Source organism: Lonchura striata, chromosome 2, assembly GCF_050655825.1.
Source record: "Lonchura striata isolate lonStrDom1 chromosome 2, ASM5065582v1, whole genome shotgun sequence".
NCBI classification, from domain to species: Eukaryota; Metazoa; Chordata; class Aves; order Passeriformes; family Estrildidae; genus Lonchura; species Lonchura striata.
Window position 1 is genome coordinate 150,095,375 of NC_140704.1, and position 18,654 is coordinate 150,114,028.

Consider the following 18,654-nt stretch of genomic DNA (forward strand, 5'->3'; position numbering starts at 1 on the left):
GGTTGGCACTCTTGTTTGAGTATTAGATTGGTGGGTGTTGTCCTTAATACTGCTTACCTCAGAATTACTTCTGTCAGGTCAAAAAGCCATGTATTTTCAACCTCACCATCCCCTGGCTGCTCTATTATATCAGGTTTTCAAGGCCAGCCTGGACAGGGCCCTGAGCATCCTGGTCTAGTGGAAGGTGTCCCTGTCCATGGTTGGAGAGTTGGAATGAAATGGTCTCTTTAAGGCCCTTTCCATCCCCAGCCATTCTGTGATTCTATGGTTATGGCAGTTTTGGCCATTAGAACTTAGTTGGTTTGGCTTAATTTTAGGAGTAGTGGCAGTCATTTGTCTTCTGACAGAGACAGCACTAATTACCCTTTGCTGTTGATTACCAGAATTTATTGCCTTCCTTGTCTTTAAAGCAAAGTATAAAAATTACTTTGAGAGAACAATCTATACCAGTTATATGACAATGTGAGTAGAATTCACAACCTTTTCCTGTAGCCTGTCCTACTTTCTGCATATTTGGTTTATAAGATGTGGTGATGAAATAGCTTTTAATGGCAATTTGAAGAGCTTGGTGGCCTTTAGAAAACTCAAAAACTTTTCCTTAAGTAAGCTGGCAAGTAACTGTAAGGTGTAAAAAGGTGGCTGGAAACCTGATAATTATTGATTGTTCACTGTCAGGATAAAGATCTACTTGAGTGCTTTGCAAAGCTGCAAAGGGTTTTGTAGAGCTCTACTAACATGATACAAATAAATAGCTTTGCTAATGGTTTGAGTGATAAATTGAAATAAGGTCTTAAGCTGGAGTGATGCCAAGAAGAGCTGCTGACAGTGTGTTGATCTCGCTGGGTGAAAATCAGATAAAATTTTAAAGGTTTACATAGATCTTGTAAGTATAGGGTTTTGTGGAATAAAAATCTCTTGCATAGATTTGATGTAAATGCACCCTTCATGGCTGGATAAGACTGTAGTTAGTCAAGGTAGGCAGTTTATTCATAAAATGAGAATACACCTGTTCAGTTGAAATTCAGCAGCAGCATTTCAATGAAATTCAAGTGCTGCCACTGCCTAAGCTGTTCAGAGGAGGGATGCAGTTTAAAGGGGTTCCATGTCTATCTTCTAGGTGAGGAAAAGATTGCCTGCTTAATTTGACTTGAAGTGTGCTGTTTCCAGCAGTGAGTATTCATAAATTGACCGTCTGCTACTTTTAATTGAGGAATCCATTTCAGAGTCTAATGGATTAACACTGCAGCTTATCGTGGCTGCCTTGTACTGCCCCTTCACTCTGTATCCTCCTGCTGCCTCTGGCATATGTGATAAGGGCCATGTTTTCTGTTCTGTGCTGTGCACAGTGGAGCCCTTCTCTGTGACCTAAGGCTGCTGCTGTGTCTGGTAATGTGCTGCAGGAAAGTGAGAAAGCATCAGGGAGAAAAGAAAAGGGACCCAACACAGAGTGGCGACCCAAGCACATCTTTGCTAAGGGTTTAAATTGAGTATAAAATGATCAAAGGTATTTTTCCAGGGGTCCAGTTATGAAAAAGGTGTTCTGTGAAGAAATTATAAAGGGCCTCTGATACAGGCTGTCAGAACTTTGATACTGTATGCTGGTGATAGTTTCTTGGCATTTTGTTCTATACAGGACATAGAATTTTGCATTTGTAGCCAGTTCTGATCCAGCAACAAACAAAAAATACAAAGTGGGTTTCTGTACAGTAGCTGGCCAGAACAGTGTTCAGTTTCCTATTTGTAGTCTGCTCCCTGTGATGGATTGGTTAGGTATTGAGTCCTGGGCATTTAATGGACTCTGTTTCTCAAAAGCTTCAGTTATGCCATTTGAAACAGGTATTTCAGTCTTTTAGACCTTTTTTAAATTTGCTTCTGCTGCTAAATAGATGATCTCAGGTGGGCAGTTGGGAGTTAAATTTCAGAACCTATTTAAAGCAGTTTGGACAAAATCCTGTTATGATGCTGCTTCTTTGAACACCAGTAACTTTGTTCAGCAATGGCAATAAAGGACAACTTTTATTTCTATTTATAGAAGTCTAGGAGAAGTAGAATGTTTCAAGGATAATTGAGAGATTTGAATTCATGGAAGTTTTAATCTCTTTTTCAATGCAGGGTTATGTTTCAAAGGCTTTAAGACTGCCTGACAATCTTTCGGTCCCTGTCTAGTGAATAAATAGTAGTAATAAACTCAGATTTGCAGTGAGATGCAGATTCTTTGTTTTGTCATTGAATTGTGAAATGGTTGGTGTTAGAACAAACCTTCCTTCTTGAAATGGGAGCATTTGCAGAAGAGCTGTTGTATCAAGAGTATCCCTTTGTTCCTATGGGAGCACCTATTAATATTTTAATATCAGTACGGATGCACCTTGAGTAAAATAGTTATCTTTGATTCACCTTTATGGCTGCATTCTGCTTGGCTCACTTTAAGTGGAGGAGAAATGATAGAAAAATACTTCAATTTCAAGAGTTCAGTGTTAGGTCTGTTTTATTTCTGTGTGCTCTACTTGTTTCAGAGGTTGACTCAAGGTCCCTGAAAACTGTGCTTGAGAAGTACCATATTAATTCTGTGTGTAAAAGCCTGAACTTTCTTTTTGATAGTCCTTGAGAGTAGAGGATTTGTGCAGACAGAAATAAGCCATATGTCCTTGGCATTTTTACCATTACATATTATAGAATTTAATTTTTTGAGCTCTTATTAGATAACAGTGCATGTGTGTATTGAATGAATTCCTGTGTTTATTCTATAACTCCTGACTTAAAAAGTGTGGATTCTTAATCTATTCCTTCATTTTCATGTGCTGTTCTCAACAGCGTATTTATTCTCTGCTCTTCTGCAACTCACTCTCTCTCCTCTTTTTCCTGCTTTTCATACACAGTCATTCTACAGCTGGAATTACAAACTGGATCTCAGTTTGGAATGTGGGATCTTGATTTTTTTTTTTTTTTTTTTTTTTTTTTTGTTGTTGTTTCCTCCTATCTCTACAGGATTTTAACATTACCATTTTAATAGGTAAAGCTGCATAAAAATATATGCAAAGGGAAAGAAAAACATAACTGAGCAAAAATGGCAGTTATTATGTAGAATTCTCTAATAATGCTTGGACTGAATATTATTCCTATCTTATTATATATATTAAACTTTTTCAGTGGAATGTTCATCTTTTTGAGAGGAAACTTTCAGGAGCAATGTTTGCTGAGAGTGGTGGGTAAACAATTTGATTTTTTTTTTTGCACTCTGCCTCCCCCTTGTTTTAGGACTACAACGATGAAATCAGACAGGCACAGCTTCAAGAATTAACATATTTAAATGGTGGCTCAGAAACTGCAGAAGTTCCAGTTGTCCGTGGAAAAGGATCGATGCGAGCAAGAGGAGTACCTGTTCCTGCTTTGTCCAGGTACGTGGAATTTCATTGGAATGTATGTATTTCAAGCTTTTCCCTTCAAACACAATTTCTCCCCCAAGTACAACATGAATGATTCCCAAGAGAAGAGCAAAAGGTCAGGGAAACAACCTACAGTTAGCGATGGAAGTTTAGTTTGCTTGGACTGAATTAAAAATGAACTTGTGGAACTTGAATGCTGCCTTTGTAAAGAAGCAGTGCACAGCATAGGAGATGTTCAATCCTACTGTGAGCAACTTTATTCTAGCCTTGAGCTACTCTTAGGTGCAGTCTGTGTTTGGCCCTATGGAGTTCACAGCAGTAAATCTCTTACCTCAATTGACATGAATTTCAGGCAGTATCTCCAACTGATACAGTATGCTTTTATTTTTTATGGTATTACTAAGTTTTCATAGTCATGATGAAATGATACAGAAGTGCTCTGCATGTAGAATTTGGATTTTCTTTTTTGAGCGGCACTTTGTGAAAAGTGGCTTTTGTTTGATTTGGGAGTAGGCAAAGTCTTCTGCTTTTGCTGTTTTTCTTTATCACAGGAGATGTATTATTTTTCCTCTAGCATCCCCCATCTTCACTGTAGTACTGAGATGACAGCTGAAACTCCTTCAAGTTCTGAAGAGTGAAAATAAAACATAAATAAAGTTCATAACTGTTTATGTTACAGAATACAGGGATCGTGGCTGCAGCACCTAAGTGTGACTGTTAACTGTGGTGATCTTTTCTTCTGTTTTGTGTACAGTTCTTGTCAATGCAACTTGAAACTTGCATTTCTGAATGCAAGTTGTAAACTAATTTATTGTTTCAGTGCATTTCTTGTAAACTAACTTCTTAAAAATACCCTGAAGCATTTTATTTCAGATGGAAGTATGTTACGCTGCACTAAGGAAATATTTCATTTATACAGATCTGCTTAGTTACATGTATCCTGAAAATTATTCAAATGCAATGCAGATTGAATCTTAATTTAAAGAAATTATTCTTACTGTGGGTTGTGTGCTGGGAGAAAAAATTCTGTCATCAAATTGTTCTTGTATTTTGTAATATTGTGTAAATATATGTACTGATTTTATTGATTTTAATGTTCTGAGTAGTGTTAATTATATACCAAGATTCACCACTTGGTATTGTCATTAGCCATATGAGAGTTCTTTCAAATTGGAGACCTCTTCGGTCTTGGAGCTTTTTGGGGTTTTTTTGGTGTTTGTTTGGTTGTTTTTTTTTTTGGGTATTTTGTTTTCTTAAATAGCTGTTTGTAACTTTGCCATATATGCCTGTAATGATTCTGCTACAGACTCTCAGTACGGGTACATTTTCAGTACTATTTCAAGTTTATTTCATTTTCCATGTCCTTCAGGTAATATTTCTGGGATACAGAAGCTATTGTTTGGTCATTTCCTATCACCAAAGCTTGATAACTAATTTACACTGTTAGTACCTAGTATGTGCATATGTAAGTAGTTTTTTAGAGTACTACATTTCAAGCATCACGAGTTCTGTCCTTTGGACTTTGATAAATTATTTTTTCAAATCTGGATTTTATGCAAGAGGTATACTGTTACAGAGCTTACAGAATACTGCAGAGTTGGTCTTACAACTATTGAAGTGTTTTCAGGGTAAATTTAAACGCTATTAGTGTTTGATTTGGAGATAACAGTAAAAGACTGTGGTTTTGTTATCACTATTATTCACATATATTCTAAAGGAAAGTTAAAGGGTGTCTGTTTGACTTGTCCTAACTTCAAGGCTTGTCTTAAACTCCAAGAGACTTTTCTCTCAAATTGAAGTGCTCTGTTAGCATGTTCCTTAAGTGAAGTTCAATTTTATTGCTACTGAGATTCTACAGCCATTGAGCTGAAGATCTCAAACTCAGTTATAATGCTCTGATTCTTTTTTAGCAGAAATGCATTTCAATGAATAATACTTTTGTTGAAGCAAAGCTTTAAAGGCTTTGTCTCAGAGTTGGATAAAACAGTTTCAATAGGCAGCATCCCTGAGATATCCAGAAGAAGTTGAAGCAAAGCCTCAGAAGACTTGCAAAATGAAGTTTAAAACCTTGATCCTAACCTTTCTTTGTAATCTGCAGAATGGTGTTATGCTACCACCTTTTATACATGAAACATCCTGTTGATAAGTTCCCACTTTTGAAACCTCTATTACTCCTGAATAGTTTCAGTTAAAGTACTAATTTATGCCTTTTTTGCTCCTCATCAGACACAATATAATACATCTTATTAATTCTATTTTTAGTTCCATAACAAAATTTTATTTTGTAGAAAACAGTACATTTATCTTTGCATACAAAAATTCTAGTTTATGTGCAGACATTCCTGTGTGTGGTAAGTAATTTCCTAATGGTTGTGGTTTAGCATCTCTATTCATTTTCTGGATTGTTCCTGATTTTCTTGACTAAATTTTTATTACTCTAGAACTGAGTAAGGTTTTTTGGATGGAATTTGTTCTGGAAGAGCTGTGTGTGTTGTGAGCTTTACATTCAGGAATGTTTTTTTTCATCGTTGATCTCAGAGGATATAGCTGCTTCCTATAGCTCTTTCCTTTTCCCCCACCTTGCCCCAGGTTTTGTCCCTAATACTGTTAAAGATGACCTTCAGATTTAATCACAGCACTTCTATTTTCTGTTGTGTTCATGCTGAGCACTTAAGCTATTTTGACATAACCCCTCTTCTCTACAAAAAGAAGGGAAAGTGGTGAAAGTCCAGTTTCTATTCCTTTGTTTTTCTTATCTTAAATTCTTTTCTGGAGGCAGCTGTATAAAATGATCATACCAGTTGCTTTTTAATTTATGATAGCAAGCTTAGAAGGATCCTTGGTGTTTAATGTGATGCTGCTATGGTGTGAAACTAGAAAATGTAACTCTTTAGGAATCAATGTTTCTTTACTGCATGTGTATTCCCATCCTGAATCAGTGCATTATAAATGATAGCAACCAAAATGTGAATTTTGATTTCTGCTTAACTAAAGACTTAAAATACACATATACCTTCTAGTGGAAGGTGTTCCTGCCTATGGCAACAGAGCTGGAATTTGATGATCATTAGGGTCTCTTCCAACCCAAACCTTTCCATGACTATACATGTTAATGTACACCTCTACGGAAGTTTTGCAACTAAAGCAGCATTTCTCTCTAAAACTTCATACTATTTTAAGAATAAAAATAAAATTCAAGGATCATTCATTTGTGTCTCCAACTAAGATGTTTTAGAACAGTTAAATTCTAGAGGATGATAATAAGTCTGAGAGTTTGTCTAAAAGTTCCTTGATACTTTAAGATGGCAAGAGAGGGAACGTTTTCATGTCACTTATGGCTAGAAAACAGAGCTAGAATCACAGAATGGTTTGGGTTGGAAGGGACCCTTAAAGACCATCTCATTTCACCCCCTACCATGTGCAGCACAACTTCCCCTAGACAAGGTTGGTCAAAGTCCCACCCTGGCCTTGAACACTTCTAGGGATGGGACATCTACAACTTGTCTGGGAAACCTCTTCCAGTGTTATCTCACCACCCTCATCAAAAATTCCTTTGTTATTTCCAATCTTAACCTGCCCTCTTCAATTCAAAGGTGTTGCTCCTCATCCTATCAGTAGGGACCCTGATAAAATTATTCTCTTTCTTACAAGCAGCTCCATTTAGTTATTGAAAGGCCACAATAAGGTAGAGCTGGCTGAGTTCACCCCCAAATTAAGAGAGATTGTATTTGAAAACAATAGTCTCATTAGAGAAATGTCAGATTTCTGTTTATGCTTTCAAGAGGCTGTGGAGGGTTTTTTTTTACTTTTCTATTTATTATTCATATTTCAGTCTATGCATGGCTGGAGTCCTAATAGTTGAATGACTGTCACTGTCTGGGGAAAAATAAAATGGCTACAGAAAATGAGTTAGAACTTGCTGTCTTATATGTTAGAAGTAAGATGAGCTGATGTGGATCACTGCTTCTGTGTGTTCACAACTCCAGCTGTGCTCCTGCCATGTCTGGAATGAACTGGTTTCTTTTATTGAAGAATCATTTTTTCTTGAGAACATGTAGGTAGCGAAATGCAAAAGATTCTGTAGCACAAAATAAATATTTGACAAAGCCAGCTCAGGATCTAGGCCAAAGGTGGATATTATTAATGTGCACTGTGTTTTGTTTTAGTTTTGTGATCTCCCATTTTCCACAAAATTGAAACATGAACACATGTATTACTGTTTTGAAATATAAATATGAAATAAAACTTGTGTAAGAGTTTTTGCTCAATGGTGGCTTTTTTTTTTTTTTTCCAAAAAGGATGAAAGGTCAGGAATCTGAGTTGTATCTGGATATCAGTGTTTTAGTATTTTAAAATGCCAGCACTGAAATAACAGCTCTGTTATTTTTCTGATGTCTAATATAAAACAAATATTTACTGTTTGAGGAACATTGAATGTAGCTGGCTGTGCTCAAATGAAGATAATATATCGGCATCTGGTAACCAAATTTGTTAGATCAATTTATTGAACAGTGTAAATGCCTGCAGATATATTGAACTATAAATGCTAAAATTAAAGAATTTCAAGTGTTTCCTCATGGAATAATGTAGTGTTCAAGAACTGGTCCAAAATTTCACAAGTATTTTTTTTTTAAGCTATTCTTCCAAGTAATGTTTCTGGGGGGAGATAGTGAAAAGGATCTTCATAGCACAAACTGTTCCAATTTTTTATTTCACTAAAAGTGAAGAAAATCTGTGAACTGACTCTAGTTGGGGTTTCATGATCAGAATAACTTTATCAATTTAGCCATCCAGTGAAGGGTTAAACTTGAAATAAAAATCAGTGTGATTCTAGAGCAAAGTGCTAAATGAAATGACAGAAGTGGCTGTTGCTGAGGGCCGCTGGAGATGAGTGTGAGTGAGATGCTGTGCCTGCTACTGTGGGCAAGGACAGCAAGTGTAGCTTGCTGGAAATAAATCCTAGAAACTCTGTGGGACTACTAGAAAGTAGAAATGTCAAATGTTATTGCTAACAAAAGCCAAAGAGAAAGTATCTAAGTTGTGTAAGTTGGTAAAATACTATTTCAGTGGGAATCAATGATTAGATTAGTGCTTTTGAAGTCCTTCTGTCACCTCTGTCCCTGTAAGAAATCTTTTTAGAAAATGAGCTGGTAGTGAAAGCTGACAATGGGCTGACAAACGAACTTTGATAATGTGTAACTCATCACAAAGGTTTTATAAAGGAAATAAAACTAATTGGCAGTCTCACAGCACAGACAAGGGGAGTTAGTGGCACCTGAAATTTGGCTTGCAGAAGGATGTCATTGGGCAAAGAAGCAAGCAGTGGAAGTGGTCCATTAAAAGTTTGATTTGATGGTAAGGTATCTTTGTGATAAAACAGAGCTGGGATAAAATATGTAGAATAATTGTTCTAATTATTAGCAGTTGCACAAAGATTCTTTCAATTATAGGTGAGATAGTTGTAGAAGGGAAAGGGTAGAGAACAGTCCCTCTGTGCAGTTTCTTTAGAGTCGTTGGAAGCAGATGGATACCCCTCAAAAGTAGTTGATTAAGAGATGAGAAGTCCAGGAAGGAATGAAATTTCAAAATCAGCTTCATTCAGTTTTGTTTGGTCCTGTGTTTGGTCACCAGAGAGGAGCCCAGCACCTCCTGTTCCACTGTTCCTCTTGAGAAAGGTGTAGATTGTGCTGAGGGCACTCCTCAGCCTTCTCCATTCCTCTGATGCTCCTGTTGGACCCATCAGATAAGCCTCAGTTATCATTGGTAGTATGAAGTGCCGTAATCTCCTTAATTGTTGCTGATATGTGAATGGTTCTAGACTGCTCATCATCTTTGACATAGATTCTGATGCACCTCCAGTTATTTTATGTTTGGGGTTTTTTAATTATGAAAGAAGCTGATTTAGGAAACAAGTCTGTGAGCACACACAATTGAGTAGTGAAGTTTCATGTGTACTCTTATGCTTTCTAAGATTGTAGTTTTAGTGTCCTGACCTCTGGGCCAATAATAATTCTAGATGTTCTGTAGGCAGTCACAGTGCAGAACCTATTCATTTCTGCAGATATATAAATTTATATGATAAGATGTATACATCTGGTAAGACATATAAATTAATATGTGTGTATGTATTAACTCCCAAGTGTCCCCTCCTGTAAGGGGGGATTTTTTTAGCAATTTTCTCTTCTAAAACATTCAGGCTGGGATTCAACTACAAATTGGAGTAGGCATCTGAACCTCTGTTGCAGTTTATTGAAAAATAGTGCACATCTTTTTATTTGTTCTTTCATTCTGGAATTTGTCTGTAAAGCATTGGCAGCACTATCCAGTGGATTACTGTAAGAACAGCTCTAGCATGAGAAACTTGTTCAGCTATTCTTGATTGTGTAGCAAAATTTTAATGTACATATGCATGTAGCTATTCATATATACAAATTGATCTGCACTGGTGATTGAGGCTCACTGTGGGAGGTTTCCTGATTCTGGGACAATTGAAGGACTTCAGTTATTTGGACCTGCTTTCCTGAGTATTTTGTTTTATTAGGATTCTTCCTTTGAGGTTAGAGTTGGGTTCAGTCTTTCAAGTGATATTTCTTTTAAAACCTGTTCTAGCCTTATTGAACTCCTATTGCCCTTTCTCAAGTTTTCTTTTTTGATAATTGTCTATTTGCTCCGACTTCTCACAGAATTGCTGTCTCCCCATACCATATAGGTACATTTTACTCTTTTAAGCATTTTTAATTATAATTTGTGTAGCTGCCCTTTTCAAATTAAGCAATACCTGAACAGATCTGTTGTTTTTGCAAAGGTTCCCGTTCAAGTGGTTCCTCTATATTTTGAGTCTGTTCATTGTAAATGTAGTCAATCTTCTTTAGTTCCCCTATAACTTCTTTAAAAATAACAATTCTTAAAAGGATTTACAATTTATGAATTTTTATGCAAGTTACAAGAAACAACAATTTACAGTTTCTAAAAATTTTCTCTTAGCATCATAACCTGATACAACTTAAATCCATGTGGTGCTGACTGAACTCTCCTGTCACTGGGTTTTCTGTCTCTGTTGTTTTCCAGTCTCCTCCAGCCTGTTGCAGTAACATGAGAATCGTACATCTCAGATTAAGAGATCCTGTAGGAGGAATGAACAAAGTTATGAAAATTAAGATCATAAATGATCTCATAATACAAGAGAAATACGATTTCCTGCCCATCACCATTCCAATCCTGTTTTATGAAATGCAGAAAAGACCTCATTACATGGATCTGATTTCTAATTACTTCTCAAGAATAGATTATACTAGCTTGAAAAACTACTTTTTTCTTCCCTTAAATGTTTTTCCATGTTTTTCAGCCTATCCCATTTCCTGCTTTCACTTGCACCCTGCCTTAAGGATGCTGTCATGATTTTATGCCTAATGATTATTGAATCTTTTTACTGACCTTTTTTCTTGACTTGGTATTGACTATAGTTTATACCACTAGGTTCATTTCCCCGTTCTCTGGCTTCTCCTGCAAAGTATCACATTTGCTATTTCTTTATATTACTTCAGCAGGCTGTGTCTGGAAATTTCACTGCTCACCCCTGCCCCCACTACAATGAAGTCAAATAAGCAGCTGGTACCCTATCCTGAGGAGGCATTCCACAGATTAGCCAAAACCAAGTAATAAGCACAGTTTTAAAACATTTCCTCTCTAGGCTTATTTAAAATAGTTTGTGACTGTATTTTGATCAGTAATAAAATTAATAAAATCTATCCTCATTGTATCTTTACGTTTTTTGCATTCCTCATTCAGTGATGCAGTTTTTGAAATACTACTTACTTGTGGTAAAATGTCTGCCTTGATTTCTGATTCATTTATTGATATGAAATTATATGATTTGTATGAAATGGGATAGGAAATCACGAGGCCAAATCTGGATCTTTGTCATACTGTTCAAGTTGGAAATTTCTACTGAAATCGGGACATTTTTACTCAGTTATTGGTCTTGAGATTAATTAGATAATGACTTGGTAAGTAGAAAGGGTAGAGCTTGTGCCTTGTTTCCTTCTATGTGTCTGTTAGAGTGTATGATAAGGGTTTGTCTTCTTTGGAACAATTCTATTTGCCAGTAGCAGCCATTCAAACTCAATTATAGCTCATGGGTTGAAATGATCTCCTTAAAAAGGAGATGTCTATTAGCAATGTTTTAGATGTCCTGTTTAAAAGAGAGTAAATGATGCAAATTTCTCACAGATTGTACCTCTAAGTCTCTCCCTTTACTCCAGGGAGGTAGGAGGAAAAGCCACTTCTAAATGGATCATGTTTTTTGAAAACTGGTTCAACTGAAGTCTTATTTTTCATCCATGTTAAGTGTCCAAAGTAATGGAATGCAAGATAGTGCCTATCACACTTTCAGAATTTTTAGACCAAATATACTATTATTTAGTGTTCTTTAGTGTGTGTAGGACATCAGGTTATATCCTATAATCACCCTGTGTGTTTCGTTATGTTTGGATGTTTCCTGGAAACAGATGGAAATCTCTTCAGAAGCAGAAAATGTTCTTTTTGTGATGCACTCAATATCTCGCACTGAGTGTGATTTTTGGGTTGTGTTCAGAAACTTTCATGGGAGTGGCAACTGATTCCTCTGTGCAGGGTTTGAATATGATATAGCTTGACACCTTCAAATGAAGCTGTTACTCTGTGCTTATGATTTCACATACTGAAGTCAAATCCCAGTGAAGTTGACTGATTCCAGCAGATTATTTTGGGTGTGTCTGAGTGTGTGAGAATGACTCAACTCAGTGTAAGGTTCATTGCTGAATCCCGCGTCGAGTTTGTGTCTTCCCGCATTTTTTGCATAACGTGTAATCTGATTTAATCCTACAGAGAAAGGACAAACTCTAAATCTCTTCTAGACTTTTTCTGGCTTTAGCAAAGCACAACTCACCATGTGGGGGAGGGAGGTGTTGGAAGGGAGGCTTGGCTATGGTGTTTAATGGTGAGTGATCCGTGTGTTTGCAGGGGCCGTGGGGGAGTGCCTCCACCACCAGCAGGAGTGCCCAGAGGGGCACCAGCTCCCAGGGGAGTCCCTCCCAGCAGAGGACCAGTCAGTCGGAGCCGGGGACTTCTGGCACCCAGAGCACGAGGAGTTCCTCCCCCAGCCGGGTACCGGCCCCTGCCGCCGCCCCCGGCGCAGGAGACCTACGGGGAATACGTAAGTGGAGCTGTGCATGTGCTGTGCGCGGAGCCTGTGTCCTTCTGGAGAGGTCAGATCCCTTCAGAACTCTGTACAATCTCTGTAATTGGCACCTAAGAACGTGCTGCACCCAACATCCTGACAAATGTGGTCATCTCTCTTTATCATTTCAGGCTTGAACTGTTTAATTAAAAAAGAAAAATCAAGTTATATGTATATACCACCATAAAGACATTTACATTGCATTTGGCAAAATAGTTATGTACCTCCTAAATATTTAATATAGGTTTCTGTTTTCCAAAAAATCTGAAAAATAATGATTGTTGTAGACTTTTAATTCTCAACTAAAACAGAATAATATTCTAATCTTCCTTCCTAAGCTTATCTTTGTGGTCATATAGTGGTTTAATGATTAGACATGTGGAGTATTTTTATGAGAGCTTCAGAACTAATCCTAAAATTTTAACAATGCACAGTGTATTTCAATAAGCCATACATATTCATCTTTATTTTAGTGTATTAAACAGTAGAATCATATCAAAATAATTTTTGTTATATTTGACAAAATCATGCAGTTATGAATTTTTAAGGAAAGCTTAAATTGAACTTACAGAGCAGTAAGATAGAGAAAAAAGATCATTAAGTCAAAACTATAGTGATAAAAATGAATTTCGTCTTACAGAAAAATAATACCTTCACGGACAATGCTTTTAATCCTAAAGGATTTGGTGTGCCCTCTTTATAGCCAAGTGTGTCTGGACTTCATTGTTTAGACTAGTAAAAAAAGAGATTCTGTGTTCCTGAAAATCTTTGCTATTTATATATTTTTTTGTTTTTCTCTAAAAAGTTCTTTTACCTCCGTCACCTCTCCTCTTCCAAAGATTCCCACCAAAACCATCTAAATCAAAGACCTGTTTTTTCCCTTTTGGCAGGAAGCTTTCTATATAACATTTGTAGCTTTATAAGGGAAGAAGTTCAGTGTTGTTAATGTAAACATTTATGTATATAACTGAAAAATTCAAAAGAGGTTAATATAGCTCATTATTTTTGAGGAAGAATACTTCAACCATGTGCCCAAATTTCCCCTGGCTATACTTGGCTAGTCAAAGTGGGTACTACAAATAAGTGGTTCTCTCTCAATGCTTTCCAAGGAATCAATCCTCATTGTACACCTGTTTCCAGGACATACATTCTAGAACACATAGAGAGATGGTAGAATATAAACCTCTTTGAATAACTTTATATTTCTTTATGATCTGCTATTTGCAGAATATGTCTGTAGAAGTGGTGTGGAAGTAATGGCTCTTTGCCTCAGTATACTGAAGTACGCTTCACTTCTAGGAGAATAATTAGAAAATAGCATTGTACAGTGAAATAGTGCTGAGCTAAATAACTTCTAAAAAGAATTTTCTTGAAAACTAGATCACTTATCTTCCAAAAAAGATACCTTAGCAGGGATACATATAGTTAGATAGATATATATAGTACTTAAAGCTGTAGTTGAAAAAGCAGTCCTAGATGGTCTATTTTTTCTTTAGAAGAATGTTTAGCAGGGACATAAGCCATTGGTGTGTTGCGTGTTCAGTGTTAAATTTGATGCTTGGTGTTTTTTACCTGTCCGTTTGCAGTACATTATCTAAGTGCCTTAACTCTCTTTCACAGGTTAAGGGAGCATGGTGTGAGTCTTTAGTAGTATTTCTGTGTCTTCTTTACTAATTTCTCTTTACTTATGTCTAATACTAAAGTATTAGTTTGCCAACCTAAGCAGAATAAGGTCTTGTTGATTGAGAAGTGTCTGTAGAATGAGAACATCAGAAACACTTGGGGGTACCAAAAGCTGTTTTAAGCACCATCAGAGCTTTGAAGACTGAGATATCCAGAAAGGCTACAAGAAACCTTTAGAAGTATATTGGGTTTTGGTAGCAGAGGGGTGCAGGGGTGGTTTCTGTGAGATACTTCTGGAAGCTTCTGCTGTGTCCAGCTGAGCCAGTGCCAGCCAGCTCCAAGGTGATCCTGCTGCTGACCAAGCCAAAGCCCAGCAGTGGTGGCACAACCTCTGGGATAATGCATTTCAGAGGGGAAAAAATCACAGTCTGGAGCAATCTGTTCCTAAAGGGCCTCACCCCATGCAAGGGGCCTACACTGGAACAGTTCATGAAGAGCTGCAGCCCAAGGGAAAGGGCTCATATTGGAGAAAATTGTGTTGGACTGTCCCTGTGGGAGGGATCTGATGCTGGAGCTGGTGAAAAGTGGGAAGTGTCCTATCCCTTGGTGGGAACGAACAGGGACAAGGGGTGAGGAGCTCACCACAGCCCCCATTCCTATCTCCTGCATTGCTGTGAGGAGATTAGTAGAGAATTTTGGGGTGAATTTGAGACTGGGAAAGAAGGGAAAAGTGCAGGGGAAGATGTTGCTGAGTTTTTATTTCTCATCATCCTATTCTGATTTCATTGGTAATAAACTAATTTCCCCCATCTGGGTCTGTTTTGCCTCGGACAGCAATTGGTGAGTGATTTTGAGCCATGAGACTTCGTTATGGTTTCTCCCATAACCTCACCTGAGGAGGGGAGTGACAGAGTTACTTTGGGCACCTGATGTCCAGTTGGCATCAACCAACCACAAGACTTTCTATTGAGGATTGGAAAGTCCTGAGGATTCATAAAGCTTTTCACTCCTTTAGGCTTACAAGCCTTTGCTTTGTACTCATTAAACTGATGTGAAACTGTGCAAGTCCAGGAGGAAGCAAACTCTGTGTATGGTATCTTTGAACCACTCATTCCTGTAACTGAACATCTCAAAGGTGATTTAGGGCTCTCAGTATGTAAAGTCCTTGCCCATTTCCTCTGCTGAGTGCTATTAAATCTACCATATTACAGCCAATGAATTACAGCTTCCTTTTTCCTTCACTCCCTTTGCTAACTCTGTGTAGTCCTTGAAACCAATGAATTTTTAACATCTGTGGTGAACTCCACAAATGCCTCCTGCTTATCCTGATATCTCTCTTTCCACTTGGTTAAATAGCTGTGTTTTTTTTAAATAGTTATCTTCAAAATGGGAAAGGGAATGCCTATTTCATTCTGAAAAAATTGGAAGGGTTACTTCTGGAGGCAGTATTTCACATGGGAAAAATATCACAGGCAAAAAGTCCTTAATTTGAGATGCATTTTGATGTAAGATCAAGAAAACTGTGAACATTGCTGTCCTGTGTTTAGAGCCCACAGGGAAGTGTTCCAGAATCTTGCCCATTACAGAAAGCACTGCTCAGAGTGAGCTGCCTCTGTCTTCTGTCAGCTTTTCTTTGCGTTGGTGGTCTTTGAATGCTTTGGCTTTCTCTGCAGAAGTTACAGAACATGCTGGGCTAGCAGCAATAGTGGCACGTCTTTCAGTTCAATATAAGTAGTTTCCCAGTCCACTGTTGCCATTCTCACTTATGTATGAGTCTCAGCTGCAGGACTCATTCCTCCTGAGACCCCACCACACTGTTAGTACCATGATGAAGCTCTTGAAGCCACTAAATGACAGTTCCTTATCATTTTCTCTGAAGACTGAGTCTTTAATAGCTGTAGCATCAGCTTATATAGGAAAAATTCCAGCCTCTACAGCCAGCCAGCTTTACGGTTGCTGTTCTGAACTCACTGCTCTGGTTGCTGTGATAAACTTCCTCTGAAGACTAACAGGACTCTCATTTTTCTTTCCTCAGCTGCTTAGGTCAGGAGAAAACGTGTTGTGATGTGTGAAGCATGGCCAGGATTATTTTTGTACTAGTTGGATGAGGGAAACCATGCTAGGTAGATGCTACATTTGTTGAAGAACTTACAGATGGTTTCAGGAACATTTTTCTCTTAATTAAGTGTGGTTTTTTTCTCTACTCATTGGACTATACTGCATAATAGATAAAAATATTTTTATAGATTTTTAAGCTGACATCTTATTCCACTATGATAAGAAATAGAAACTGTATTTAAGTACTAGCTGAAAATTTTAAGCTTTTCTACAATTTTCCAATAAGCAGGAAATTAGTAACAGTGTAGGGTCAATTCCTTAGCAAATGTTGAGTCAAACATAGGTTAGAACAGAACTGCTCAATCTCAGTTACTGTCTCGTAAGATTTGCTGCTCTTGGCTTTGCCCTGCTGTTGCCTTCTTCGCAGCTTCTCTGAGGCTTTTTTTCCAAATTAGCAACACAGCAGTGAGACTGAAGCCTTTTAAGACTAGGTTTTTGTTTGATGCTGTTTTCATTTTATAAAGGCATATATTTTGCAAATATTGTTCAACACTTTCATTTCTGTACTTTGCATGAATATATTTGTGATGATGCTGTGTCAAGTCCTGTTTTTGCTGCTTAATTGTGTTAAATGCAAAGTGAGTTTTATCTGAGTTCATAATCAAGTTTTTAGGCATTAAAAACTTTAAACATGAATTTAAAACCTGTTGCTCTGGCATTATGGAATATCTACACTAAAAAATGTATGTTGTGGCCAAGACTTGCTTCACCACTTCTTTGGAAGACTGTCAGATCTAAATATTCCTCTCTGTTCTGGGAAAAATTTGTGGCAGAGCTTTATTTCTGGTTTTGGCCAATTTATTTATGTTTTCTTGTGTTCAAACAAGGGTTAACTCAGGGGCAGAGTTTTCTGATGCACTGACCACATGTGTAATTTCTAGCAGCTAAAGCTTCAGTGGCATTGCTTTGTGTATTAAGAAATGGAACCAAGAGGGAATGTATATCAGTAAGAGACCAAGGGAGCCTTTCTAATGTTAAGTAAATTGTAACTTGAAAAAGAGCACTAGAAATTATTTCCAATTAGATTTCAAGATTATTTTAAGTTGGTTACAGATACAGGCCACTCAAAAGGATGTACAGAACAGTGGATGCAAAAAAGTCACTGACAGCAACAAACTTCAAAACCTACTCTTTAAAATCTACATTTTATTATTTCTTCTTTCTTCAAAACCATAAAGGTTAGGGATGTTTATAAGCTTTATAATTCCTGAAGCATTCATATTTGGGTATTTCCAGAAATCCATTGCTTTAACTGATGAACAAAGCAGACCTCAGACTCAAGCTTGTAGTTCTCACACTGTCTGTATTGTGAGACTGTAATTAGCACTATATGTGTACTGTGAAGTACATGTGTATGATAGATATTACAATACTATGAAACTATGCTTGTCCTGTTCCCTGTGAGAAATGGGGAAGACCCAAAACATTACCATAACCTACCATCTAACAAGATCTCACCTAAAATAATGAGCAGATGGTGTGTTGCTCTGTCTCTTTGTAGGTGAAATCTCAGTATTTTTCTGGTAGTGGAAGGCCTGTGGTTCAAATTCCTGTTAGAGGTATTCATATTCCCTTGGTTCCCTCTGGAGATGATGTGCTGACCACCAGGATACTGTCCCAGCACAGACAGCATTTTCTGTCCTTTTGGTTTTGCAGGAAATCCTACAAATTTGGTAAACCTTAGGGAAAGTTGATTCACAACTAATATTTGTCTAGATGGCTAAGAAATTAATTTAATGATCTAGTGATTATTACAAAATATGTACAAAGGTTTACAAAATATGTACAAAGGTATATCCATTAGATAAAATAATAATTGCAATTTTACTATTTACAGGGGAGAGCCCATTCCATTGGAAAACCCATATCCTGTTATTTAGTTCACTTCCTTAGAAAGCCAGTGCAAATTCTCTTTCAATCTCCAGTCTTAAGCTTGAATTCCCTATCTCCCTATTGAGATCATAATTAATTTAGATTTTGAAAAACTGAAAATTAGGATTAATGTGGAAGCAATTTCTTGGAGCTATTAATACACTGCTGATTTTGAGTGGTGAACTGTTTTTAAAATAACATTTTTTTCATTAACATTCACTTGTTGTTTGGGGTTGAAGAAGGTAAGATCTGTAGGAAAACAAGAGAAAAATCTCTGTATACCATATAAAAAGCCCCAATTTTTTTATTTACAAATAAAAGCTAGAAGTTGAGGTAGCAAAATATTAGTGAAAGTAAGGGCTAGTTCAGATGGCATAAGACATGGAGTTCAAGTATAATTTCAGTGTCACTTTCCAAGATTTACACCATGTTTTAATTTAC

General features: G+C 37.1%; 1 protein-coding gene across 3 annotated transcripts in view; it reads left to right on the top strand.

Moving 5' to 3' along the window:
* Positions 1–18,654, top strand: part of KHDRBS3 (KH RNA binding domain containing, signal transduction associated 3) — an 87,789-nt gene that overhangs the window by 40,381 nt on the left and 28,754 nt on the right. For 2 of the 3 annotated variants that reach the window (XR_013339652.2, XM_031504112.3), the window contains exons 5-6: positions 3,256–3,395; positions 12,384–12,576. Coding sequence is in view for 2 of the 3 variants with exons in the window: in XM_031504112.3 (XP_031359972.1) it covers positions 3,256–3,395; positions 12,384–12,576 (333 nt within the window). In the remaining variant the exon portion in view is untranslated. Of the gene's footprint in view, positions 1–3,255; positions 3,396–10,927; positions 11,039–12,383; positions 12,577–18,654 lie in introns of all 3 variants that reach the window. The other variant, XM_085572595.1, reaches the window with a different exon arrangement.